At 42.4% G+C, this 26,954-nt stretch overlaps 1 protein-coding gene across 1 annotated transcript in view; it reads left to right on the top strand.

The window, feature by feature from the left end:
- Positions 1-26,954, top strand: part of FBXO38 (F-box protein 38) — a 3,050,069-nt gene that overhangs the window by 741,681 nt on the left and 2,281,434 nt on the right. The window contains exons 5-6 of the mRNA XM_044069370.1: positions 15,389-15,554; positions 15,664-15,801. Coding sequence (XP_043925305.1) covers positions 15,389-15,554; positions 15,664-15,801 — 304 coding nt within the window. The remainder of the gene's footprint in view (positions 1-15,388; positions 15,555-15,663; positions 15,802-26,954) is intronic.

The raw sequence follows: 26,954 nt of genomic DNA, 5'->3' as shown, positions 1-26,954 counted from the left end.
CCCTTTAGCTAGAGTCATTTTTTTATGGTCATGGTGTAGTGCAGTGCATCCTCCCATGCTTCTCCATAGAAGATTGGTGGTGCTTTTTGGGCCTGTATTATGCTTATATCCACAACAAGGTCACCTAAGAGTCAAAGGGCTTTCTCTTCAAGGCAGGAGCAGCTAACAGGCTCAGACTCTTCAAAACCTGGCTTTTGGGCTCATTGCTGTGTGTGGTGTTCAACAAATACCCTCTCCATTAGTGGCAGCTCATTCAAGATTGCAGGATTTTTCACTGACCGGATAACTGCTTCCTTACTAGGATGACGCACAATATTGTCTTATCCAGCAGTTTTTGCTCAGTCTGTTATCCTGTTTGCAATCAAATTGATCCTCAAAGTTTCATTACTCCTCTCCAGTTCAGGTGTAACATTTTTCAGATGTTTTATTGATGTCAGGATTCATTAAACTTTTTTTATACCACACAGGCTGCTGTCGTATTGTGTCTTTACAGGGAGTGACTGCATGTCAGCAGAATATTGCGTTCATGATCTAGTGTTGATTTCCAGCTGACCTGCTATGATGTTTCATGCCAGACCCCAGGTTGAGTGATCTCAGTGTTGACTTCATTTTCCACACAGTTTGAATTTCTGTTGTTTGTCTTTCTTATTTTTTCTGGTGGTTAGATCTTGAGAGCTTCCAGGGAGGGAATTCCTTTCAGCTTCAGACTTCTCAAGTGACTGTGACTACTTATTGATCTGCCCAGGGATCAGACATTTCAACAGGCAAAATCCAAAGAACTTTAATACCCCAGGATTTTCATCTTCATATCTTAGCCCTGGAGTTGACAACACTTTTTATTGTTGATAACCTTTTAACACTCCTGTTCCTAAAAGAAAAATATCCCTTTTCATCCAATTCAGCAACATTTTTTTTAATTGAAAATTTCAGTTGTAATTCACTGTTAATGACTCTTAGACTGTGCAGTTGCTAGATTTTATTATTACTGTAGAATGTAGATTTTTCTTTTAATTTTTACTGTTGAATGCTGCATAAAGCTGTATGACTTCTTTGCTTTTTATGTGTATATGCTAATATGTTTGTCATTGTTACTCAGACGTTTCTTCCTAGGCTTCCACTAAAAACTGGCTCTTTTTAGGTCCAGTGGATTTCCCCCGTCATCAAACTGAAATAAATAACAGTAGTCTGGTATGTCATCAGATGATGGGGGATCTTGTTGGCATCCATTGTGCAGCAAAGCTGTGCAACTGTGGTAGTGGGTATTCCAGTAAGAGTGATTTCTACTGTTATATTCATTGCTGAGGAGTTCAGTCTACTAGCAGACAAGCTTAGTTACCGCCTTCTCATAAACTGGGTACGTGGGCTGGTCCTGGTCTTTACCCATGACCTGGGCCTGGCAGGCAAAGACAACGCTTATTGTTTTATGTCAAGATGGAAAAATAACACATAAGCATTTATTATAATCAAAACAAATAACATAGATTTATGAAGTTACTCAAGAGGTAGAATCTGTGTGTGGAACATGATGACAAAATTAGTAGTGTTTACAATGTGCAAATGAAAAATGGGAGAAGGGCAGATTTACAACCTAAAGATAAATTTACATGCAAAAATATATCTATATGTAATATATTTGCGTTTCTCTATATATTTTTTGTACATTGTCCAAATTGTAAGGTGGTTTGGGAGATTAGCCTGCCTCTCTAAAGGACTTTTATTTTCTATAAGAACTTTCATTTTTTTTCTTTAATAAGATGTAATTTAAGAGATTTTTTGAATGACTGAACCTGTTCAGATTTTCTGAATCTGTTTAAGAATTCTGCTCCAGCTGCTTTTGCCTTAGAAAAAGCCATTTTACAGGTATCTAAATAGCTTCCTGAAGGAGTAGCTTTGACTTCTGATGATGAGTTTGTGAAGGAGAGGTAGGCGATGTCTTTTGTGGAATATATTAAAAATGAGTGTGTTAAAAGTAAGGGTGGCCTGGATAACACACAGAGCCATTTTATTTTTCAGTGTAATGCAGTAAAGCTTTCTGTCATTAGCTAGATTAACCAATCTGAGAATTTTGTTTTCTGTAGATTGAAATTAGGAGCAAAAGAAATAATGAGGAGTCCATATTTAGTGTGGGGAGGAGTACAGCTTGCACCAAAAGGCCATATAGCCTTCTTATGTTATATAAATTGTCGTGGAGTCCCACAGTGGCCAGAAAAATTTTCCATCATTCAGACTTTATGGTGTGCCATCTCTCTGGCTTCTCAAACATCTCTAAATATGTTAAGATGTCCTTCTATTCTCCTGTTGCAGTATTTTTTACTTGAGGGAGATTGCCTGTCAAGTGACCCGATATCAACCAGTCTACAAACGTCTTTAGTGCCTAGGGTGCATGGTACATTGCACGTAGGCTATAAAAGCGACGTATGCACACACTATCCTCAGAAAGCGCTTCCCGTATGTACGTTCTGACTGCAGAAGAAACTTCTGCTCAGATAAGTGCCCCGTTGGGGAATCCTTTTCTTACTTTTAATAGCGTTTTAAGTTTATTGTCATCCAAGAAAGGCAAATGTGAATGTGGATGTCAGATTCCCACATAAGGACAGCCATCAACAGTACCTTTTCTGTCTTGGGCCGTCCCTGACCATAAGGCCTGCCCTATATGTCAATTGTTTCTCCTGAAAACCCTGCAGAGTAGACTAAACTCACTTTCCATATATCTGGAAAATCGTCTTAAACTCCTCTCCAAAAGGGTGGAAAGTCCCTCAACTTCAGAAGCCAAGTCAGTAGCAAAGCAGAAGGCTAAGAAACTGAGGCCAGAAGCCTTGGCTGCACCTACAGGGCCTAACATCTCTCCCGAGACGACTACCATTCCGAAGATTGACTCTAGGCTGTTGTCCAAGCCACAGACCAAACCCGTAATGGAGATCGCCTTGGAACAGGATAGTGGCATGTCCTCAGAGGTACCGCAGGTGTCCTCTGCAGACATCCAAGTGGAACCACGACTCATTATTTATGAAGGGCCACGAGGGATTTTGACCATCCTTGTTCATGAGGAAGTGAATACAGACATTACAGAATGCAGGCCTATGTACGGCCTGCCTTCTCTCCATAGACTGGACATGCCCAGCAAAAATAAACAGAAAACTAAACACATTTCTCCTACCTCTGACCCACAAAAGGATTAGCAGGCCTTTTCCCAAAGCATCTTCAAGTGCCCTAATGTCTCTTAAACCCCCTCCAGGGGTTACTATCCCTACATCCCCAAGACCTGCCCCTTCACAAAAGAGGGCCATGGTAGAATCATCATTTGAGGAGGACCTTCTACTATGATGAGGAGTGCCTAGTCTACTCTACCCAGATACCCTCTCCACTAGACTATGCTTCCCAGGAGAAAGATTCTAATGGGACTGACTCTTGTGTAGAAGACATTTCCTTTAGTGACACTTTGACTATAATGCAAGACCATTTGAAGTGGGAAACCACTGAAATGATGGATATTCAAAAATGTTGTTATGATCTGTTCCAAGTGACCACCCTAGTCCCTCTGCTATCCCCCCATCCTTCCAGCCTTCTTAGATGCCTTTGCATCCTCTAGCAAGGCCCCTGACTCTCAACCACCAGCACCTAAAAAAAGCGACAGATTTTATAAGGTGCATGTAGATTGCAGGTATTTAATTAGAGGACTAGCAGCAGATACATCAATCATCACAGTGTCCTCTGACAAACCCCTTAGGCATCTTCCCTGCTTCCTTCAGACAAAGACAGCAGGCATTTGGAAAGATTAGGTAAGAACGTTTATACATCCTGCCACTCTTGCATTCAGAGCTATAAACTACCAAACCTCTCCTTTTTAAACACTTACTTAAAGGACTAAATAATCATTAGAACTCTTGTGTCAGCTGTCGTAAGTAATTTCTGAATTACCTGAATACGAGAAGAAAAACTTAGCTACATCCCTGTTAGCTACCACCTCCCAGATGACCAGGCATTCTATCAAATGTAGCTATGGTGCAGTAGAGGCTTCTGCTAGGGCAGCTGCATCTGGGTCTGTCCTAAGGAGGTTCGTATGGCTCAGACTACAACCCTTGCCAGAGGATATTAAATCCAAATTAATGGATGCTTCCCTGGAGACAATGAAGCCTTGTTTGGCAATGTGGCCACTGAACTCTTCAAAACATTGGAAGAGAAGGGTAAGTAGATGAAAGATCTAAAACACCCCCTGGTTTCTCCGGTCCCTAAATTCCAGAGAAATTATCCCTCTAAACCAGCCTTTGTCCAGAGGCATTCCGGACCTGCTAAGCTGAGTCCAAGAGAAACAGGAAACAGGCAACAGTTCTTTCATACTCCACAGAAAACCCCACCTCCAAAGCAGCACTTTCTTAACAGACCAGATTCCATTTGACTACCTGGTCCCCAACCCTCCCCCCCCATTTCACCTATCCTTTTCAAGACTGGTTTAGGAAACCATTACCCAAGACTCTTTGGCACTGTCCATAATAAAAAATGGATACATCATGGTGTCGGAGTCTCAACCACCATTCAGGGGCATCCCCCAACTACCCAAAGAACATCTACCTCTGTTGTCGCCATTGATTCAGCAGCTCCTGGATCAAGGAACGTCCAACATGTACCTGTCCATCAAAGAGGAAAGAGATTCTTTTCTAGGCTATTCCTGATCCCAAGGAAATAAGGACCCTGGAGACCCATCTTAGACCTCTCCTTTTTAAACACTTACTTAAAGGTACCTTCTTTCAGGATTCTCCCCTCGCAAACCTCATTTCCCCTGATCATACCTCAAGCCTTTATGGCCTCCATAGACATAAAGGATGCCTATCAGTATATTCCAATCCACCCAAAATACAGGAAATATCTCAGATTCTCTGTAGCTTCTGGACACTTTTCAATTCTCTGCCTTACCCTTCAGTCTTTCTACCACCCCAAGGGTCATCCCAAAGTGTATAGCACCAGTGGTGGCATTCTGCAGACTGGAGGACATCCAAATCTTCCCATATCTGGAGGATCTCCTGCTCCAAGCAGACAGTACAGAGTTGCTGCAGAACTCAACTGCACAATTAGTATCCCCCTTTCCATGGGATTCACCATAAATTACAAGAAATCAGCCCTCACCCCAACACAGAACCAGATTTTCCTGGGGTACAGGATTCAAGCTGACCTCATGAAGGTTTCCCTCCCCTACAGGGAGGGCCCAGGAGCTCTCTGTGTTCTTTCACAGTCTCATTCCCCACTCCCACATTTCAACCAGGACCTACTTCAGGACCCTGGGCGTCTCGGCTTCCACCATTCCCATGCTTCCTCTTGGCAAAGATGCACATGAGGAAATGGCAATGGTACCCAAAGTCAGTGTGGACTCTGCATGCTCATCCACTGGAGTTCCAAATCCCTCTTCTTTCTCTGCCTGGAGAGAGAAATAAGTTGGTGGATTCAACAACAACTCTCTTTCAATCCAGGACTCTCACTCCATCCTCGGCCACCAGTACAGGAAATGTACACAGATTCCTAAGACTCAGACTGGAGGGCAGCCTTAGTTACTGTGAAAGCTCAAGGCACCTGGTTACCCTTGCAAAGAAAAGAGCACATCAACATAAAAGAAATGAGAACACTACTTTTGGCACTCCAGGCCTTTCAGCCTCTCCTCAACTCAGGGCCCCTCAAAGTCTTAACAGACAACATAACTGTGCTTGGGAATATAAACAAACGGGGGCAGTTCATACCTACTGTACAGACTAGCTCTGCAAGTATGGGAGCTAGCAGTCAAGTTGTAGATACCACTTCAGGCAGTATACATTCCGTCCAACATCAATGTTTTGGCAGACACACTGAGCAGGTCCAAAACCCAACCCCACGAATGGATGCTTCACTGGGACGTGTTTCTGGACATTGTCCACCAATGGGGTATTCCATAAGTGGATCTCTTTGCCTCCCCCATGAACAGACAACTTCCTCTATTTTGTGCTAGAGACCCACATCCTCTGGCCTGGAAAATGGATGCCGTAAGCTTCTGTTGGAGAGGGGTGTTCCTATATGCATTCCTTCCCCTGCCTCTTATCTCAAGAAAATTCATCAGGACAGAGCAAAAATGTTGGTGACTCCCTTTTGGCCAAGACAGCATTGATTCCCCTTAATTTTACATGTAGCCAGGGGCAGGCATCACAAGTTCCCCAACAGAGTGGACTTACTCACACAACTCAAAAGCACCCTCATTCATCCCCACTTGTCACCCCTACAAATGACACTGTGGGTGATAGGGCCCTATTCCTTTTAGACACCTTTTCTCAGAGAACGTGATTAAGAGTACTGCAGGAGGCCAGGAAAACCAACACAAGAAAATCTTATTTATTCAAATGGAAAAGATTTTCAATCTGATCTCACACATAAACTGGACCCACTAACATGGATGCCGCCATACTCCAGTCCTGTTATACCTTTGTGAGTTTTTGGAGGCTGGACTAACTTATTCCTCAGTGAAAGTACATTTGTCAGCCATCTCTGCCTGTCTGCTTCTCTCACGCCCATTGGCCTCTAGGTTTGAGGCCAGACAGTTTTTGAAAGGTGTCCTCCACATGAAACCTCTCAGGAGACCAGTGCCTCCTCCCTGGGATTTTAACTTTGTTTTGGAAAAGCTGACCCTGACCCCCTTTGAGCCAGCAGCTTCTGCCTCTTTAAAATTCTGCTCCTGGAAAACTATATTGCTTTGGGCAATCACCTTCATAGGTTGGTACTAGGCTGTCGGCCCTAGCCCTAGGGCCTATACAAGCCTAGCCATAACAAGTATCTGGCTATTTCTTCCCACACTATTTACTTACCTGGACCCCTGTCTAGCAGGGCAACTGACGTGATCCCTGGGGTGAATTTCCTTTCTCCCATCCAATCATCAAGGTTCCTTTTGAAGAAGGCCAAAGAGGCGCTCTGCTTGACATGTATGGACAGAAGAGTTTCAGAATTACAAGCCCTTATAGCTTCTCCTCCTTTTCTAGTCTTCCATAAGGACAGGGTTTCCCTCTGCACCAACCCCTCCTTTTTTGCTTAAGGTGGTCAAAGAGCTATCATTAAACCAAGCAATCCTTCTTTCCACCTTTTTCCCTTCCCCCCAAATCTTGGCAGATAGACTCCATACTTTAGACGTACACAGACAGCTTAGGTTTTACCTGGATAAAACCAAGAATATCAGGAAAATTGACCAGCTGTTTGTCTGTTTCCATCCTACAGCCCTAGGTCTTCCGGTCTCTAAACAGACTATTTCTTCCTGGATTTCTAAAGCCATCACCTTCTGTTATGAACACCATGGAAAGAGCCTCCCCTCCCCAGTGAGGGCTCATTCCACCAGAGCCATGGATTCATCTGGCACCTTTTTCAAAGGATTAGACACTAGTTTGGAGGCTGCTACCTCGACTTCAGTTCATACTTTCACCAAACATTACAAACTGGACAACATTTCCAAATCCAGGGCAGGGTTCAACAGGTCCATTCTTCACGGCTTCCTGGAAAGCTCCTCTACCCCTACCTCCTCCCTCTCCTTCTCTTCATGAGCTTTTGCACTCTCCCTCATGTAAAAAATGCTGCAACAGCAGAATAGGACATAGATAAGTTTTGTAAAGTCTTACCATAATGTTAGATGTCCTTCTCTTCTCTATCGCAGTATTCTATCCCACCCTCCATCCCCCTGCATTTGTTGTTTCTTGCATGCATCTATGCTACATTCCTATTTCTGAGGCGTTCTCCCTGGGACACTCAGTTCTGAGGATGGTGCATGCGTCCATCACTTTTATAGCCTATGTCCAATAGCATACTGCGTGCGACGTACCACACACCCTAAGCACTAAAGACTTTTGTAGACTGACCGTCGGGTCGCTTGGCAGGCCATCTCCCTCATGTAAAGAACACTGCAACATAGGAGAGAAGGTCATCTAATGTTATGGTAAGATTTTATACAACTTCTTTCTTTTCACTAATACTCCATTTGGGAGGTGTGGTGAAGGATTCCTTACCTCATCTGTGAACATCTAGCCTCCTCCATGCTTTCCTCTTCATCATCTGGCAATGAGGTTCATTCAGTAAGTCAGATTTCACAAGGTTTCTTTGCGGCATTAGGCGGGAAGTTTAAATCCTGTTTTTGTTTCTCTTATAGATATGAAATTTTCTTTTTAGAATATTTGTCATCTGTAACACTGTTTGTTAGAAAATTAGAGTTCTAGTCTTTGCTTTTGTCTATTCTGAATCTTTTGGTTTTAAAAAAGGTCTGTTTTTAATACTATTGTTGAAAATCAAAATGAATTGAAAAGGACTTCAGGAAATATGGTCAGTGTGGCCATAAACTCACACCCCAGGACACCCACAACCTCTGTGAGGAATGCCCAGAGACAGGCCAGGCCATCTTTCAGTGAATTGCATGATGTGTAAGGCCTTCAGGCTTCATTCTCTAGTAAAATGCAGAAATAAACTTATTCTTATGAGACTTCTTCCTTTTGATTCCCAGGCTTCCCTTTATGATAAGTCCAAAAAATTTAGAGAAAACAAGAAAGACAAAGAAAAGGAGAAGGATCACAGAAAAGGGAAATTGGAAGAATCAGACCCCTTCTTCAACCCCAAAGATTTCCAAACAGGACTTGATGCATTTACCTTTGGCACCTGTCCTGTTGCAAGTGACTTTATCTCAAGGCTTACACCACTTTAGGTGTCATACAAGACAAACTTGCAATGGAGTCTATTAGCAGGCTTTCATCTGAAAGGGAGCTGTCCTATTTTTGTTTTTCTGATCTCATGCCCATCATCTGCTTACTTCCTTTGGTCTGTCAGCTACCCCTGGAGTATAGCAGATGTAGATTAGGACTGTATGATGAGGGCTCTTCTGAGGCACAAATTGAGATGGTTGTCATCACATATCCTTGTGTTTCTGGGGTGGATTTGGTTGGCCCACATTCACTGTTGCTAGCTCCTTACCTGATCCTAGCTTAGCACCAGTGGTTTTAGATCTGAGGATTCATTTAGAAGCCTGTGTGCTCTGCACTGGCTGGTGCCATCACCATAACCCTGATAGTTATGCATCAGACTCACTGGATGCTATTTCTGGATCATCTGTGTTATTGGTGTCAGGACTTCCCAGCTTGGTGCCATTTGCATCCACTTTGGAAGGGACATAGTCAGCTTCAAGTTTGGGGTCCCTGATACTGTCAGACTCCGTATCAGCCTTTGAAGCTAGGGAGAGAGTGATTACATCTACTTCTGGAGTACCAACAGAGCCTCTACTGATGTCTCCAACACCTGCTACCCAACAATTGGTCCTACTTCCTGCTCATCAAGTGTCCATTGGACAGAACAGAGCAGAAAGCCTCAAGAAACCTACACTGGTTCAGTCAGAACCCTCTGAGGATTTGAACCAGCCCCCTTCAGATATTCCCAGTAAAAGGGCTCGCAAGAGAAGGCGTGTGGACTCCCCTATGGTGTTAACACTTGATACCAGTCTGGATGCTCCAGAGGATTCCCCTCCAGTCCCGTCTGGATAATGCCACATTTGACGAAATCCCCTAATTGGTGTGCCAGAAGACATTTTAGAAACTGAACCCACCCTCTGTGGACGTTGAGGTGGTATTTGAGGCATAATGTTCACATCCTCTACTTAACTGCTGACTACCTTATAGGTTTATTTATTTATCATTTGTTTACCAGGAAAGTCTGACTTGGAATGAACCAGTTTTCAGCGGAGGCCCAAGGAGAAATGTTCCAGATGTATGTCTTTGTAATGTGGGGGGAAACAGGAGCACCCGGAGGAAACATGCTCTAACACAGGGAGGGCATACAGACTCCGCACATAAGGCATCCAGGCTGAAAATTGAACTGGAAAACCTCTTGCTGTGAGGTGACAACACAAACCAGTGCAACACTGTGCTATTTAGATGCTAGGAGGGCATGGCAGGAACCTGACTTCACTAACGCATATCCCTAGAAACCAGATAAAATACTTTGTCCCCCTAAGAATTGGCAGCAGTAGTCTAGGGACTTCTGGTGAACTCTACGATTGTAGCAGTAGCCACAAAGATAAAGCTGTCTAATGATGCAGCAGGTGTTTGCCCACCTAGCAGGGAGTCTAGAGTGTTGGACATGATGAGGAAGCATGCCTATGCCTCTAATACCTTTGCCCAGAGAGGGGTGAACTATGCAACAAACATAAATCACTTCCGCAGTGATTTAGCAGAACAGGCTTTAGACACTGTGTAAGCCATCCATGACTAAATCCCAAAAGCAGAATGAGAGTCGCAAGTACCACGCTGTACAACACTAATATTTTCATGCAGTTATTGCATAGCTCAGTGGATTGGTCTGCCAGAGTAGTGAACACAGGCAATAAATTGAGGTGACATGCCTGGTTCTATCTTTGTAATTGCAGACAATTTCTAGGTGTCCATCAATGTCCCATACAGTGGGTCCTCCTTGTTCGGACCTTCTGTAAAAAAACTGTTGAGGTGTGAGCAAGAAGGGCAGACTTTGTCTGCCATAGGTGTTCGATTTGAGACTCCTGAAAGAACTTTCAACAGGAGTCAGAAAGGGTCCAAGTCCCTATGGTTTTGAAAATTGCAACATCATCTCTTTGACTCCTCTTTTGACAGGGGCAGCTGTGGTTGAGGTGGCCCCTTCACCAGATGCCAATCAAGAGGAAGAGAAGTTCTGCAAAACTAGGGATTGTGGGATCATTTTTTGGGCAAGTAATCCCAACGTCCCTGAAGGCATGCCTTGCTGCTCCCTTCTGGCTGCATTTGGGAGCTGCTTCTCCCTCAGCTGTGTGGATGGCCATTACACAAGGCAGTTGGGTGAGAGAAATGCTATCTATGGGATATATAGTTTCTGTCGGTCTTAACTATTCTCAGACATCCCACTCCAGTTTCAAAAAGCAGCAAGAAGAGTCTCTCTCTCTCACACTCAAAAATAGTGCCACCCAAGAGGTCCTAAAGAATAAGGACCTCAGGCCAGTTCTAAATCTCAAAAGCCTAAATCACTGTGACATGAAAACCCAATTCAGAATGGTCATGTTGCAAGGATTTTGCCCTGTCTGAAGGTAAACAGTTGGATGCACTTAATTAGACCTTCAGAGTGCTTACCTCCATATTGGAATTTCCCCAGCATCCAGTAAGTGACTGTTTCCTGCTGGGAGGCAATCTCTTTTATTTCAGAGTCCTGCCATTTGGTCTCACCACAGCCTCATGGGTGTTCACCATGTGCATGGCAGTAGTCATGGCCCATCTGTGACTGAAAGGAAACAGAGTGTTCCCATACTTAAATGTTTGGCTCCTGCTGCTGCAATCAAGGAACCTGTCATGGTAAGCAGAGATTATTTTCTGCAGGTCTGCCTATCTGTATTCATTTTTGTCAGTTATGACAAATCGCATTTTCAGCCTACTCATTCCATTGTTTTCATAGGATACCACCTGGGCATAATAGTATGCTTTGTGAATCTTCCTTACAGCCAGATTTAGTCCATCAGAACTGCAACCCAGTAGCTAATAGATCATCACTCCACTCCAGCTTCCTTCATCCTAAGAGTTCTTGGGTTGATGACTTTGAACATTGTAAAGATCCGTCATGCACATTACTTCATGAGAATTCTCCAGGGGTTGTTCGGTGGTCCCAACTATAGGGACCCCATCTCCGCTCATGCACATATAACTCAACAATGTAGACGCCATCTAAACTGGTAATTGACTTCTGCAGTGGTAAAATTCGAGAGGCCAATTGTTCTTCCATTGCCTTCAGCAGCAGTCACCACAGATGCCTTGTCTCTGGGTAGGAGGGTATTACAATTTGAGGGTAGTCCAAGAGGCCACTGACAGAAGGAGACCAGTATTCACATCAGTATCCCGGAGATTAGAGCAGTTCTTCTGGCACTGTGAGAATTTCAGAGATTTCTCCCTCCAGTAGTGATTTCCATACAGTCAGACAATTTCTCAGTACTGTGGCATTTAAACAGTCAACGATGAGCCAAATTCTATTCCTTTTGCAGAGAGGCTGTAAGGGTATGGCAATGTGCAGTCGCTTTGTACCACTTTCTAATTGCAACTACTTCACAGAGAAAATTACGTGCCTTGCAGACTGGATCAGTAGATCATTCTAATGCCTCACAGGTGGTTTCTGTACCCCACAGTAGCTCAATTATTCTTCAGTTATTAGAGCCAGATGTGGTGCAGCCTTTTTTGCTTCCTCGTCCAACACCAAATGCAGCAGCCTTAATTTAACTGCCTGGTTTATCCGTTTGCATTGATGGTCCAAGATCTTGCCTTATCCCATAGCATGGTCTGCATTCTGTTAGCATTGTAAAAGAAGTACACTCATAAAGCCTACTAAATTAAGTGGAAACATTTTTCCTTATGAGCTAAACAACAAGATATAGATCCTTTTTCTTCTCCTGCTATACCAGTGGTTCTCCATTTCCTTTCAAATTTATTTGATGCTGGCTCCAGCTTTTCTACTATCAAAGTACAGCTGGCTTCCATTTCTACCTTTTATAATGGATTTCTCAGTTCTTCTTCTGGCAGCCCAAAAAGTATGCAAGACCTTTTTGAGGGGGAGGTCTTTTATGTCCTCCTAGAAATGACCCTCCCTTCTCCTCTTTGGAACCCGAACCTTATTCTCGAATCCTTGACTAAAACATCTTTTGAGCCAGCATCTTCCTCCAACCTTAAGCTCCTTTCTTGGAAAACCCTATTTTTAGTAGCTGTCACTTCAGCTATGAGAATGTCATAATTGCAAACTCTTGTCTTCTGCTCCTCTGTATCTGGTGTTTCAGAAAGGTTGATCATCTTTAAGAACAAATTCCTCCTTTGTACCCAAGACAGCCACGGATACAATTTTATTAATAGTAATGAGGTAAAGGGCTGGATTGGCTTCAGTGATTGGCTTACATCCATACAGTCATATGAGAACAACTAGGATGAAAATGATCCAGTGTAATGGCAAGCACATACTTCCAATGTTTTTTTAGATTACTGTTGCAGTTGCCTTGAGTACTGGGATAATTCCTACAGATATAGCATGAATGGGAGGTGACCTAAACGGAATGACTGGATTGCAGCATTCTTGTCTTAGTGGCATTATCCAATTTGTTGTAGTGCTTTGAAAAGGTGTGTTCATGTGTCCTGGTAGCTGCTTCCAAAACAACCTGTTCACTGATTTCCTTAACTCATTGCATCCGAGTAATGCTTCCAGGTGCATCTGCAGTTAACTCTTACTGACGCCTCTAGGTGTCATATATTGCTTGTTCATATCTGTGCAGTTGAAGAGATATTAACTGGTGTTTTTATGATATTAATTTGTATAGATATAATTTTCACATTTTTCTAAAGATCTCAACAAACAAGTTACACAGACATATGGAAGCTCTGCGCTAGATGAATAAAGTGCTGCTGACAGTGTGTACGTAACTTGAGTGCTTGCTGAGATATTGTAAGTTGTTTACAAAATATTACAAATGGAATAGTTACTGTGTTTAGTGTGACTTATAAAATTTTATTTAATACCTAGAACCTGAAGAATATTACCACTATAAAAATAGTTTGTGCTGAAGGGTTTGTCATTTATACTTGTTTCATAACCCCTATGGTTCCGGAGATATGAACAAGTTGTTTGACATGTGAGGACATAATTTGATTCTGTCAAAAGGCATATGCTCCATCCATTGGAAGTTTCAATGCAAATTTTCTGAGCTCCATTGGAGTGAATGAGTTAAGGAACTCAACAGATGTGGCTGTGCTCCAAATATGAGCTTTAACATAGCTTGCAAGTTTGCTACCCAGGGAAGAATAGCAGAAACAGATGGTGTGTTAGCCATTTAGAGATACTCTGCTTTGATATTTCCTGTCTTTCGTTTTTTTTGAAGCAAAGCAAACAGAACCATGAAGAGAGATTCTGTCCCTGTGTATCAACAGCATGTAGTGTTCTATCTTGTTCTGAGGATTGAATGAAAAAGGCATTTGGGTACTTTGGTTTATTGAAAATTTCATCACTACTGTAAGTATAAAGGAGAGATTTCTACTGAGGCTCGCACAATCCCAGTCAAGTACCAAAAAAAAAGATTCCTGCCCATCAGTGACTGAAGTGATTACTACCAACAAGAAAGTTTCCAGGTCAGAAACTTGATAGGGGCTGTGGCTGCAGGCTTAAAAGGTGCATGGGTTAGTTTTTTCAAGAATGTAATTCAGATTCCAGGGAAGAGGAATTCTCTTTCACAATGGTCTTGAGTGCTGTACACCTTTTAGCTAGGCAAGTGGAGCCTAAAGATGCAAAAATCCTATTACTGGTGTTTTCTTGAACTGTGAAACATTGTCTGGTTATTTTATTTTCAGGGGATAATTCATATCCCAAGGAGGAATACATTTCTTTTATGGTTGTTTTAAATGAGACATGCCCTTTAACTATGAAAGTGGAACCTAAAGATATGAAAATCCTGTTATTGATGTTTTGCTCAATTGTGAGGCCTTCTTTATGGTATTTGTACAGTTCTGGATTTCATATTTTAAGGATATGGGGTGGTAAAATGAATGCAAAGGAGATGAGAATGTAGGGGGGGATACATCTGACTGATAAAAAAGATTGACAAAGGTAGATTTGTTCCTTTTTTGTCCTAGTCCCCCACCCCTACCCCTGCCAGCAGATGAGCCTTCTGCAGACATCTTTCTCTGGATGCTTAGGGCAGATAAAGAGATCAAGGCATCCTAGGGCAGCATCATGTTGCTGCTGAGGAGGTACATTTTCCATGCACCCATGACATCTAGGGATGGACATGCAATGGAGCATGCTGACTTGTCTTCTTGCTTATTAGTAACTCAGCCATTTCTGTGAAGACAAAGCCCCTTGTACATCTCTAGCCTCTGCCAAAGCTAAACTGTAGGTATATCCAAATGTACATTCTGCCCCCTATGATGGGCACAATCATCCTCACCTTGCCAGTGCCACAGACATATCTGCTAATTGAAACATAGTCAAAACTTTATTACTCTACACCACACTGCTGGCAATGAAGGTGGATTTCATGCTGATCTGAAGTGGAATGGGATGGGGTATGATTTCATCATGCGTTGTTCTAAGGTAGATGGAAAATGATTATTGAGCAGAAAAAAATGGAGAGGGAAGAAGGACATGTAACTGGCAATTAATGATTAGGATTTGGGATGGATTTTTTTCTGTGAGATGGTAATTGAATTGCCTTCTTAGATTAATTTTACCATTAGAACTTTAGGAAGATTTGGGCTTGTTGCAGATTGAGCAGTAGAAGGCAGCATCTTAATGGCAGGCTGCATAGTCTAATGACCATTCCATGCCCTGGGTTTTTTCCCATTTGTTGTGTCATATGTTTGTATTTACGCTTAAGAAATATTTTGTTTCTTTTCAGGGTGTGGAGACTTCCCATTTAGAGCTCGTAGAAGCCATCTGGAAGTACATGCCACAGGTCCATATTCTGGGGAAGTTCCGAAATCGCAATGGAGCTTTTCCAATTCCTCCAGAAAATAAGCTAACAATTCCAGTTGGAGCAAAGATACAAACACTACACTTAGTGGGTATGTTTTCCTAGAATATGAGAAGCAGTTTAAACATTTAAATGCTGTTGATCTGGGTGTGTTATATGTATATGTTCTGTAAGTCTCTTCTTTTTTTTGTCTTTTGTAGGAGTTAATGTTCCAGAAATTCCCTGCATCCCGATGCTAAGACACCTTTATTTGAAGTGGGTTAGGCTAACCAAACCACAGCCATTTAAAGATTTCCTTTGTGTTAGTTTACGCACGTTTGTAATGAGGAATTGTGCAGGTTAGTGAACCATGTTTTCACCCTTTTTATCGGTTTGCATGCTTGCCTTGTACACAGTATTTACAGTCTGCCATTTTTCAAAGGCGTTATTTGGAGATATATTGCTGATTCCTTGTATGTGTTTGTGTGCGCGTGCTTGGGGAATGTTTTATGTTGATTTGCTAATAGTCTGACAGTGCAGAGGATTAAAGCTCTTAACTGCTAATGAGCTGTTTCCTGTAACCAAAAAGGTACAGGGTTTGTTTCCTTCCATCTCTGTTTACCTACTGAGTAACTTTGAGCAAGTCACTTAACCAGACAGTGCTCCTGTGGCACCCCTGTAAAGGAGCAGTTTTGTCCATTAGGTTATCCAGCTGACATAAAAAAAACGTTCAACATTCTCTGTTCAAGAGAAATCTTGACCTGTGGATGGGAGATCGTAGGTTTACCCCAGGAATCATCTCTGTGTCACTGCTGGACAGAGGCACAACAAACTAATGGGCACAGTATTTTTTCATATAAGGGGTGGCGTAAGCCACAAAAATTTGGGCTAGGCTTATAAATGCCTTAGGGCAGATAGCCTAGTATAAACATATGAACCTATAAAAAAAAAAAGCTGCATTACCTTGATTGATTTACTTGGCAGTGCTTGACAGAATTGTCATGTAAATTTTGCAAAGATCTTTAATTTCTGTGTAAGGAATCAAAATAGCAAAAACTTGGCTCATTGAACATTATTGTAGGAATTTCCTTATTGTGATTGATGGTTTTGCAGATACTGTGTAAAAACGACCGGGTATCCTTTGCCATCTTTTTCATAGATGTTGTATCATCAGAGAGAAAATGATTTGGCAAATTGCTTTTTGATATGTTTTAGACTGTATTTTGGGTGGTGTACTTTTTATAGCACAATGTAATTGTTTTTGTGTATAGTTTTTCACCATGTAAACTTTGTAGTATATCCAAAGGACTCATATGTTTGGTACCTTCCTCCATTGGATTTGACCTCTTTCCTTCCCCTCAGATGCAAGAATGTCAGATCTGATGATGTCAGTTTTCATTCTGCAAGAATGTCAGATCTGATGATGTCAGTTTTCATTCTGTCCTCAGCTGATGAGTTTGGATCTGATCCCTTGGATCTGACTCCGCCGTTGCTAAAGCTCATGGAAACCAAAAACTCTCAAGCTTCTCCCTTACCCATAACGCACCAACCCCACCAGGGCCGGCCTTAGCTGAAATAGCGCCCTTGGCGAAGTAGTGCTCCGGCGCCCCTTAAGCTCCACCATCACCACACTCATGAAACACCCCTATTTGAGCCACACCCACTGCGTCATTCCCCAAGAAAGCCACTGCAATCATTTCCTTAAATTATTTAAATGCATAGGAAGAAAAAGATACCTTGTAATGTAGTTAAACTGCAGCTACCTTTGCATATGTATTTTCTGCTTGAAATACCAGAGCCAGATCATGGTCAAATAGGGTTCTAGGAAGGGAAATAGACCGCCACCCCAGAGCAGCCCCTCCTGCAGCAAACCCAAGCAGCAGCCCCCTTCTCAGCCATTCCAGTATTCCATTACTTGATTATCTCACCAGTTAATACGCATATATTCTATTATTTGCTTCTACAAAGATTACAGATATTGAAATAGCACAAACACAGATAGCCATTTGCTAAACAAACAATACACTCTCACAATGAAAACAGACTTAGCATGAGCAGTAAACTTGTCTGCCCTTGAAACACATATTCATTGAAATGGCAAAACTCACTTTCATTGAAACAATGGCAAAAGTCACTTGAAACAGCAGGAAAACTCACATCAAAAGTTATACAAGGCATAAACCAAAAACCTGAGATAAGATCATGTATATTTTGTGAACTTGGACAGTTGAGAATCAAGCCACTCACCAATCTCTTCCTTGTCTCTCACACATACATACATATGCAGTCTCCCCTGACCAACGCACGCACACACCCATGCACACAATCTTCTAGCTCAAGAATAAGTGGACAAATCCATTACTATGGAAATTTTAACTAATCCTCTTAAACACTGAAAAGGTTGTAATAATAACCATAGAGTTAACATTAACATTGATGTGCATTTTCTGAAGGACATCAATTGTCTGTCATTTAGCAATGGCAGCCTACAAAGATATGTCAGAAAACCTTACATTTTATGAGAAATAGAGGCAAACTCACGGATGGTGGAACGTTAAGGCACACACCAATCTGGTTTCTCTCACCCTCTCTCATTCACTCGTGCATATAGTCAGACCAATTATGTACACATGCATACACTCACAAACCACGTGAATTGCACATACCTGCTTGTTCCAGAACAGATCCTGAAGATCTATTTTTTTCCTGCAGTCTGATTATTTGGGTTACATATTTGACAAACTACATCATACAACACCACACACACACACACACACACAAAAATCTCAACCCTCTTTACTTGCTGTAAAACTAAAAGTAATAAAAATGCAACACAAAACTTCTTTCATTACAATAATGATAAAATGAGCCTTTGATATCTTTCAGATTAGTAACAGCCTTGTATGATCCTACACTTTCTTCCTGGACTGGTTCTACCCTGTGTCTTCTACTGATTCTTCTGCTGTCTGCCCTTAAATGTGGTACACAGCTGCTCTCCCTTCTTCTCCTTACTGCCTTACTAGTTGTTTTACCTAACACTACTTAAGCAAGGCCCGTGAGATGCCTCTCAAGCAAAATCATTATAAAAAATACTTTTAATTACAGAAGCCACTTTCTACTCATGTCTGCTTCTAGCAGCCATTACTTTAATGGTTTTCTATTAGTAATGCAAGAGGCTTGATGGGACAAGTCCCAAGACAAACAGTGATTTAAACGGTCTATATTACCACATTGAAAAAGCCACTAATCAAACGACTTTATAAAGTACAGTTTTGTACCTACCATAAATGTAGATGTTCGAGTGCGCATACAGCTGCTACATCTTCTATTAAGGCAGTTCCTCAGATGGGCAAAAAATATAAAACCCCACGGAAACCACCAGCTCCAGCTTGGGACCTCAACTTCGTATTGGAGAAGCTGACACTGCCTCCTTTTGAGCAGACTTCTTCAGCAGAGCTACAATACTTGTCATGGAAAAACAGCCTTCCTTCTGGCTATTACCTCAGCACGCAGGGTTTCGGAGCTACAGGCCCTCATGGCTGTGCAACCATTCATCATTTTCCATCAGGACAGGGTTTCCTTATGAACCAACCCTACCTTCATGCCAAAGATAGTATCCAGTATGGCTTTGAATCAGACTATTCATTTACCTACCTTTTATCCAAATCCACAGAACAAAGGAGAGAGGCTACTACATTCCTTGGACATTCACAGGCAACTTTGTTATTACTTGGACAGAACAAAGTCATTCAGAAAATCTGAGCAGCTCTTTGTGTCCTATGCTACAGGTGCTCAAGGAAAGGCTATTTCCAAACAGACTATTTCAAAATGGTTAGCCCACTGCATACGCTTTTGTTATTCATTTCATGGAAAATCAGTGCCTGTATACATCAGATCCCACTCCACCAGGGCTACAGCTACCTCAGCAGCTTTCCTCAGGGGGGTCCCTACCAAGGACATTTTGGAAGCAGCTACTTGGAGTTCAGTGCACACTTTCTCCAAGCACTACCACCTTCCACTATACTCAAAATGTAGAGCGGGCTTTGCCACAGCAGTCCTGCAGGGCATTCTAGCCCCTCCTAATTCCGCTTAGTACCAGCCACCCTTACTTAGCTTTGGGATTCTACCCAAGTGTGATGACTGCAGCTGTATGCACAATGAACATAGTACAGTTTTGTACCTACCATAAATGTAGATGTTCGAGTGCGCATACAGCTGCAGTCCAGGTTGCCCTCCCTCCATCCCCTCTTAGGACAGGGCTTATGACAAACACCTTTAACATACAACCTATTTGGGGTATCCCTTTATGGTGTATTTGCTTGCAACTACTGTTTTGATTTATCTACTTACGTATGTTTGCATAACATCATGTTTTGCCTTCCTTTCTGGGGGCACCTGACATCTGGGGCAAGAAAAACTGAAGAAAATGGTGTTGGCTGCCTCTTTTATACCCCTGCCGCACTGACGTCAGGGAAGAAGCGACGACAACCGACGCCGGACCTAGACTTTGGAATTCGGCCGACCGAGGACCCGCCTGATGGCAGGATAACCCAAGTGTGATGACTGCAGCTGTATGCACGATGAACATCTGAAAAAGCTGATAAAATAACTGTGTGTTGTCAGATCTCTGTACAGTGAAGATCAGAAAAATTCCCCTTTCCTCACTGTAGTGAAATCTCAAAGTTGGTATATATAATTAGTGGGGGTTGGGTTGGGGGTGCAGCCCCCCACAAAAGCAAGCTCTATTAACCACATTTTCGGTTATAAAGCCATTCAATTAACGGCTTTTTCGATGTGGTAATATAGACCCATTTAAACAAACAATGGCAAATTCAAAAACTTGCTCTTCATGACCCCTGCACCCACCTGACAACCACATCCCTACGGTGACAAAGGCCAAGAGACAGATTTTAAAGCTTGCTCTGGGTGGGAGATTTGCATAATGGTTAAGGTGTTTGCCTTACAAACAGAAAGTGCAGGGATTGATTCTCACATGGGGTGATTAGCTAGTCTTAAAATGTCCCACAAGGGCAGTTACCCTAGTACTTATCTATGAATCTACAAACCTATAAACTTAGAAAGTTACAAATCTAAAACGATTATTCAAGCAAATAATTCATCCAGTAAATGATTTTGTCTTAAATAAGACTTCATCAGACTCTTACAAAGTTTTTAGAATAACAAGATTTGAGCATACAATTTCTGAAGGATATGAAGTCTACAATGCATAAGTGGTTTCGGCTGTCAGTACCATCAGACAAAACACCCTCTGTGAGAACTTGACAGTAGCAACAAACATTTGTGCAGCATTAGCCAACTGTGGAGATCAGAACTCGTAGCCAAGTAAACAAACAATAAATAATTTCCTAAATCACTACTCTACTCTTGGTTTTCATCTAAATAAAGACCCCCTGGGTATTGCAATCTATGTCTGCTGCAAAACTGAAATGGAGGTGTCATGTGTACAAGATCTCTTAGAGTAATATACAGAACAGTAAAGCAGTTTAAAGTGGTTGTATTTATAAATTCACAAACTTGACTTGCTAGGTTGCACTGCATACTGTTGCTCTGACTTCTTAAAGGAGCTTTTATTAGTCCTCTCTACAGTTAATGTGTTTATATTAAAAACCACAGTCACCACTAAAATGCTAAAAATTCACTCAGTAATCACCTTACAATTAAAGCCTATAAATTCATATGCAGGTTTATTTACACAAGTGTACTCTGCTCTACTCTGCACTATACCTTCATCAAGGTTATTCACCACACAGTAATACTTTTCTCACATCTGTCCTGAACAGTCCATACAACATTTCTGTTGCCCTACTCTGAAATCCTTCTTATCCATATGTACCTCTCCAGACATCATACAATACTCCAGATGGGTCCTACCAACAGTCTACAAACATGAACAACTTCTTGTTTTTAACTGCTGATGCCTCTCCGTATTAATTTCACAATTCAGCCAGCTTATTTCTTTATTTGTTTACCTTCAGGTCCACATGAAATAACATCCCACCTTCTCTTTACTTTACTTCTGTTCCTAATGTCTTACCTCTAAAATATTTATTTACTTTTGTTTTCCTTCAAAGATCATTCTCTCTCTCTTTTTTTTTTCTCTCACAGAATTACTGTGTGAATTGATATTCCACCAAGCTGCCTATAGATGTGTGTGTGCTGTGTGACAGTAGATAAGTAGGACCTTGCTCAGAATTTGTTACGCTGTCCCTTGACAATTGAGTGCTGGGATAGAATCTGACTCCCCTGAGATCTGGATCAGGATTAAGTGGGCAAACTGAAAACGAATGAATGAATTTAAAGTGATTGCACACATTTCCTGCAATTCTTTCAAGCATATTTTTATACATTATTGTTTAATAAAGCCACTAACATAACTGTTGTATCAGCAAACAGGCAAACCTCTCAAGCAATCTCAGTACTGGCATGCTGCTATAAACTAATTCTGTACTGTGAACACCTTTTATTCCTGCCATCTGTACCCTAATATATATACATATAAACAGAATTACACATGCATACAAACACTTACCTTCTTTCTAAAGCAAACTGCCACGTGGACTTAACCCCCGACCTGACTTCACGGAACTGCTAGCTTAAAATTTGCACGCGACTGAAAATTGGATTTACTTCCAAGCTGGCGTAAGCACGCATGATTCTCATTACAGGAGAAGACGCTAATAGGGCACTCGACCTGCTGCAGCTGTAAAAGTGAGAGGGCGCTCACCCCCCATGGTTCCGACGCCCTTGTATTTTTTTTTATTGGTTTAGTTAGTGCATTCTTTCTTCCCGCCACCTGCTGCAGGCACTGGGAAGAAAGAATGCACTAATTAAACTAATTAAAATAAACAAATAAATAAGCCAAAATTGCGCCCTTTACAAGGCCAGCCTGTACGGCGCCCTAGGTGGTCGGCTAGTTTTCCTATGCCTAAGGCCGGCCATGAGCCCCACGTACCTTAGATCTCGTTTGCCTCTACGAGAAAGACGTGGTGTCTGTTACTCTTCAGCAGATAAGTCTTTGAATTGTGAAATTTTTGTACTTTTTTAGTCAACCTGTCAAATTATTGGGTTTCTTTAATACCTTACTTAATTTACTAACTTATTATTGATGTTCTTCATATTTCACTGTTGCAGTCATCACACTTGGGTTATCTGCCTGCAAGTAGCCCTCATTCGGCCTGAATACCAGAGACGTAGTATTTCTGTGTGGGTTGCTGTCACTACAGGACTGATGTCAGGAGTATAAAAACAGGCAGCCGACGCCATTACATCAGTCTTTCTTGCCGAGGAGCCCGAAGCAGAAGCAGTTCGCACGAGTGCCATTTGGCCTCTACCTGAGTTTTCATTTCTAAATTTAATCATCCTGAAGTCTTCTAAAGCTAAGCACCCCATTGGGGATCCTTTTTTCTTGCTCTAACCGATGTCAGAAAAAGTTAACAATTGTCTCGCCTGTGGAAAGCAAATACCACACCGAGATTTCCATTCTTACTGCGTCACCTGTTTAGGTCCAGGCCACGACATTCCTCGCTGTCGGTTTTGTGCTTTGTTCAATACCAGAACTATTCGTCGTCAGGCCCTTATTGTCACTAAATACTTTCGCTCTCGATCTCTGTATTCTGAAATGTCTTTGGTAAGCCATCCAACTACCGATCTTCCGAAAAAAACGTAAGGATAAAGACAGAGACAGACCACACAGGTCCAAAACTGCAGACGACGCTTCCATTAAGCTAGTCGCCAGTTCGCTGGTACTCAGGCGCTTTCACAGCCCCTGAGGCCCATTTTGATGGATTCACAGGCTGATACTGAGACCTGTTCGAAGTCCGGTATGCCGTGAGACTCTTCTTTGACTACGGAACCTGCATATGTCTTTACCTTGGATGGGTCCGGATCCACTGAGCAGGCACCAGCTTCTAAGGAAGATGTTCTTCGTGTTTCACTGTTGCAGTCATTACATTTGGGTAATCTGCTGGCAGGGTGCCCTCAGTCGGCCTGAATTCCAAAGTCTTGGTTCCTGCGTTGGTTGCTGTCTCCTCTTCCATGATGTCAGGTCGTCAGGGGTATAAAACAAGTAACCAACGCCATTTTCTTTAGTCTTTCTTGCCATGCAGTGCCCAAAGCAGAAGCATTTTGCAAGTGCCAGTCGCCCGACTCCTGAACTTTTTGAGTTCGAGTTTCAGAACCGAAGTCTTCACTAAAGCAAAGTACCCCGTTGGGGAAACTTTTTTCTTGCTCCATACCGATGTCAGAAAAAGTTAATAATTGTATTACTTGTGGGAAGCAAATACCTTATAAGGATTTCCATTTATACTGTATTCCTTGCCTAGGCCCTGATCACAATGTGCCTGGCTGTCGGTTTTGTGTTCGATTCAACCAACGCACTATTAAGCGTCGGTATATTTTTGCCTCAAAATATTTTGGAAACAGATTTAACTATCCTGAAATGTTGTCGGATAGCAATCCGGCTACCAGAGTACACAAAAACACAAAGAAAAGGACAGAGACAGACCGTCGAGGTCCAAAAATGACGACAAAGCTTCTCCTAAGCCAGTTGCCGGTTCGCCGGTACTCAGTGAGCTGCTTTCACAGCACCTGATACCCGCTAATTTAGAGTCGCAGGCCCCTACTGAGACCCATGTGGAGTCTGGCACGCCGTGAGATACTCAAATTATTGTACCCATGGATGTCTCTCCCTCGGATGGGTTCGGAGCCGCTGAGCAGGCACTGGCTTCTGAGGGTGTATTCAGGCCTCAACATTTTTATATAAAACCGACGACAGCTGCAAAGCCAAAGACAAAAGCAACTTCTAAGGCTAAAAAAACAACACATGAGCCACGTGCACAGGCCTCTATGCCAAAAAAACAGATGATCAAAATGGCTGAAGACCTAATTACCTTGATCAGGGGTTCCCAACCCCCTCCTAATAAGAGGCCTAGGCAAGACACTGACTATGAATCTTCAGATCAGGTTTCTATTTCTTCTGATTCCTCTTCTGATCAGGAATCATCTATTCCTCCCTATGAGGATTCTGATGCAGAAGAATCTATCCCATCTGCATCACCTCCTAAGGATTATTCATTTGGAGAAACCTTGCATACTTTGAGGGAGCATTTTCACTGGGAGAGTCAAGATTTCTCAGAATCAAAAAAGAGACTCAGGGATTTCCTTCTTCTCCCTCAGCACAGGCCTTTAGCCATACTCCCTGTTTTAGACATTGTGGATGATGTGTTTTCAGAGTCAAGCTTGACTCTTTAAGTCCGGCTCCCAGCAAGCCTGACAGATATTACAGGGTCCCTGCCTCACACAAATTTTTATTTAGAAACCCTGCTGCTGACCCCAAAACTATTTCACAGGGTCCAAAGTGAGTTAAGGCCTCAACAGCAAAAAATCCAACCCCCTCTGACAGAGATTCAAGGGCACTGGATAGATGGGGAAAGAAAGTTTATGCATCTGCAACCTTGGCAATTAGGGCCTTAAACTGCCAGTTTCATATGCTCAAGTATCAACAACATGTTATGGGATTGCTGAAATAGAAAATGATGTGGATTTCTGAATGTGCAGAAAATAAAGAATTGCAGGAATTATTGCATGCAGCTGAACAAGTTGGAAAGCATGCTTTGCAATGTGGTTTTGATTCTTAGAGGCCTCCTGCAGGGCCGCAGTTACTGGATCTGTTATTAGGAGGCATGCCTGGCTAAAAGTACAAAATTTGCCTGATCATGTTAAAGCTAAATTGCTGGATGCACCTTTACAGCATGATACTCTGTTTGGTATTAAGGCAGAAGAGGTTTTAAAGAAAATGGAAGACAAAGCTAAGTCTATGCAAACTGTAAAAGACTTCTTACAAGTGCAGCCACCAAGATTCAGTAGACACTGGCCTACAAAATATTGGTCCTTTCCTAAGTCCGACAGAGCTCAAAGGGGCAAATCCAGACGCCCTAAAGGTTCTAGATACCAGGCACAAGATTCTTACAGGTCAAAGCAATGGGGTGCTTCTACCACCAAATCTGGAGGAAATAAAGCGCAACCCAACAGAAAACAGTCCCAATGACTTCCCTCTGCCATCACCAAGCACTTACCTTTTGGCAGCACCCTTATGGGGAAAATTAGCACTTTTTGCTCAGAATTGGCAGTTAATAACCCAGGACAAGTGGGTGTTAAGCATAGTATCACAGGGATACAGAACAGATTCCATTTCCATACTCTGCCAATGGCAAACGGTTGGCTGGATCTGCCAAAAAAATCAATGGGCAGAGGCACAGAAACAGGTTACGTCCCTCATGGATATGGGGGCTATTCAGCCAGTAACAGAACAGGAAAAAGGACAAGGTTTTTACTCAAGACTGTTCTTGGTACCCAGAAAGGACAAGGCCTGCAGGCCAATACTGGATTTATCAATTTTGAACACATTCCTGGACATTCCAAAATTCAAAATGCTAACTTTGCAGCAGCTTCTGCCCATGCTGGGCAAGAATGCTTGGCTGGTGACATTAGACCTAAAAGAGGCATACCTGCATGTCCCAATAAGGGAATTGTGCAGAAGATACCTCTGTTTCAAGGCTGGCTTTATGCCTTACCAATTCTCTGCACTGCCCTTTGGCTTATCTACTGCGCCCAGGGTCTTTAAAAGTGTCTGGCACCAGTAATTGCTTTTTGCAGACAAAGAAGTATACAGATATATCCTTACTTGGATGACTGTCTCATTCAAGCAGAGAGCAAGGACATTCTTCTTCAGCACCTGGCGTTTGTGAAAAGGCTTCTAACATGCCTAGGGTACACAATAAACGAAAAGAAATCACAACTGCTACCCTCTCAAAGATAACATTCCTGGGTGCAAGCTTGAATACAACTGCCCAGATGGCTTTCCTCACGCCAGACAAACAAAGGTAACTGACTACTTACTTCAAACTGATGGCAACAAAAACCCAGTTATCTGCAAGACAAATTCTGCAGGCTTTGGGTTCATGGCATCCTGCATCTTACTGATTCCATATGCAAGACTGCATATGAAGAAACTTCAGTGGTACCTAAAAAGTTTATGGAGTCAACATTGTCACAGTCTGAAAACAATGATTCCTCTCATTCCCTGCCTACAACAGGAGTTTATATGGTGGGCAAAGGCATGTCACCAAAACTTGGGATGGGCCTTCACTCTAACCCCTGCCAGCCAAACCTTAACAACAGACGCATCAGATTATGCATGGGGGGCCCACCTGGCGGGAAGATGCATTCAGGGCATATGGACCCCAAAACAATTGCATCTGCATATCAACCAAAAAGAGATGTTAGCTGTTCAAAATGCCCTGACAGCCTTCAAGGACTTACTTCATCCAGGATAAGTACTGATAAAGATGGACAACACCATGGTTATGTGGTATATAAACCAGGGGGACACGCACTCATACCCCCTTTGCAGACTAGCCATGGCACTGTGGGACACAGCTTTGACTTACCAAGTACATCTTCAAGCTCAATTCCTGCCAGGAAAACAAAATAC

The sequence above is a fragment of the Protopterus annectens genome, chromosome 4.part0, assembly GCF_019279795.1.
Source record: "Protopterus annectens isolate FY-2018-M chromosome 4.part0, PAN1.0, whole genome shotgun sequence".
NCBI lineage: Eukaryota > Metazoa > Chordata > Ceratodontiformes > Protopteridae > Protopterus > Protopterus annectens.
This window is presented reverse-complemented; position numbering and strand designations above follow the sequence as displayed.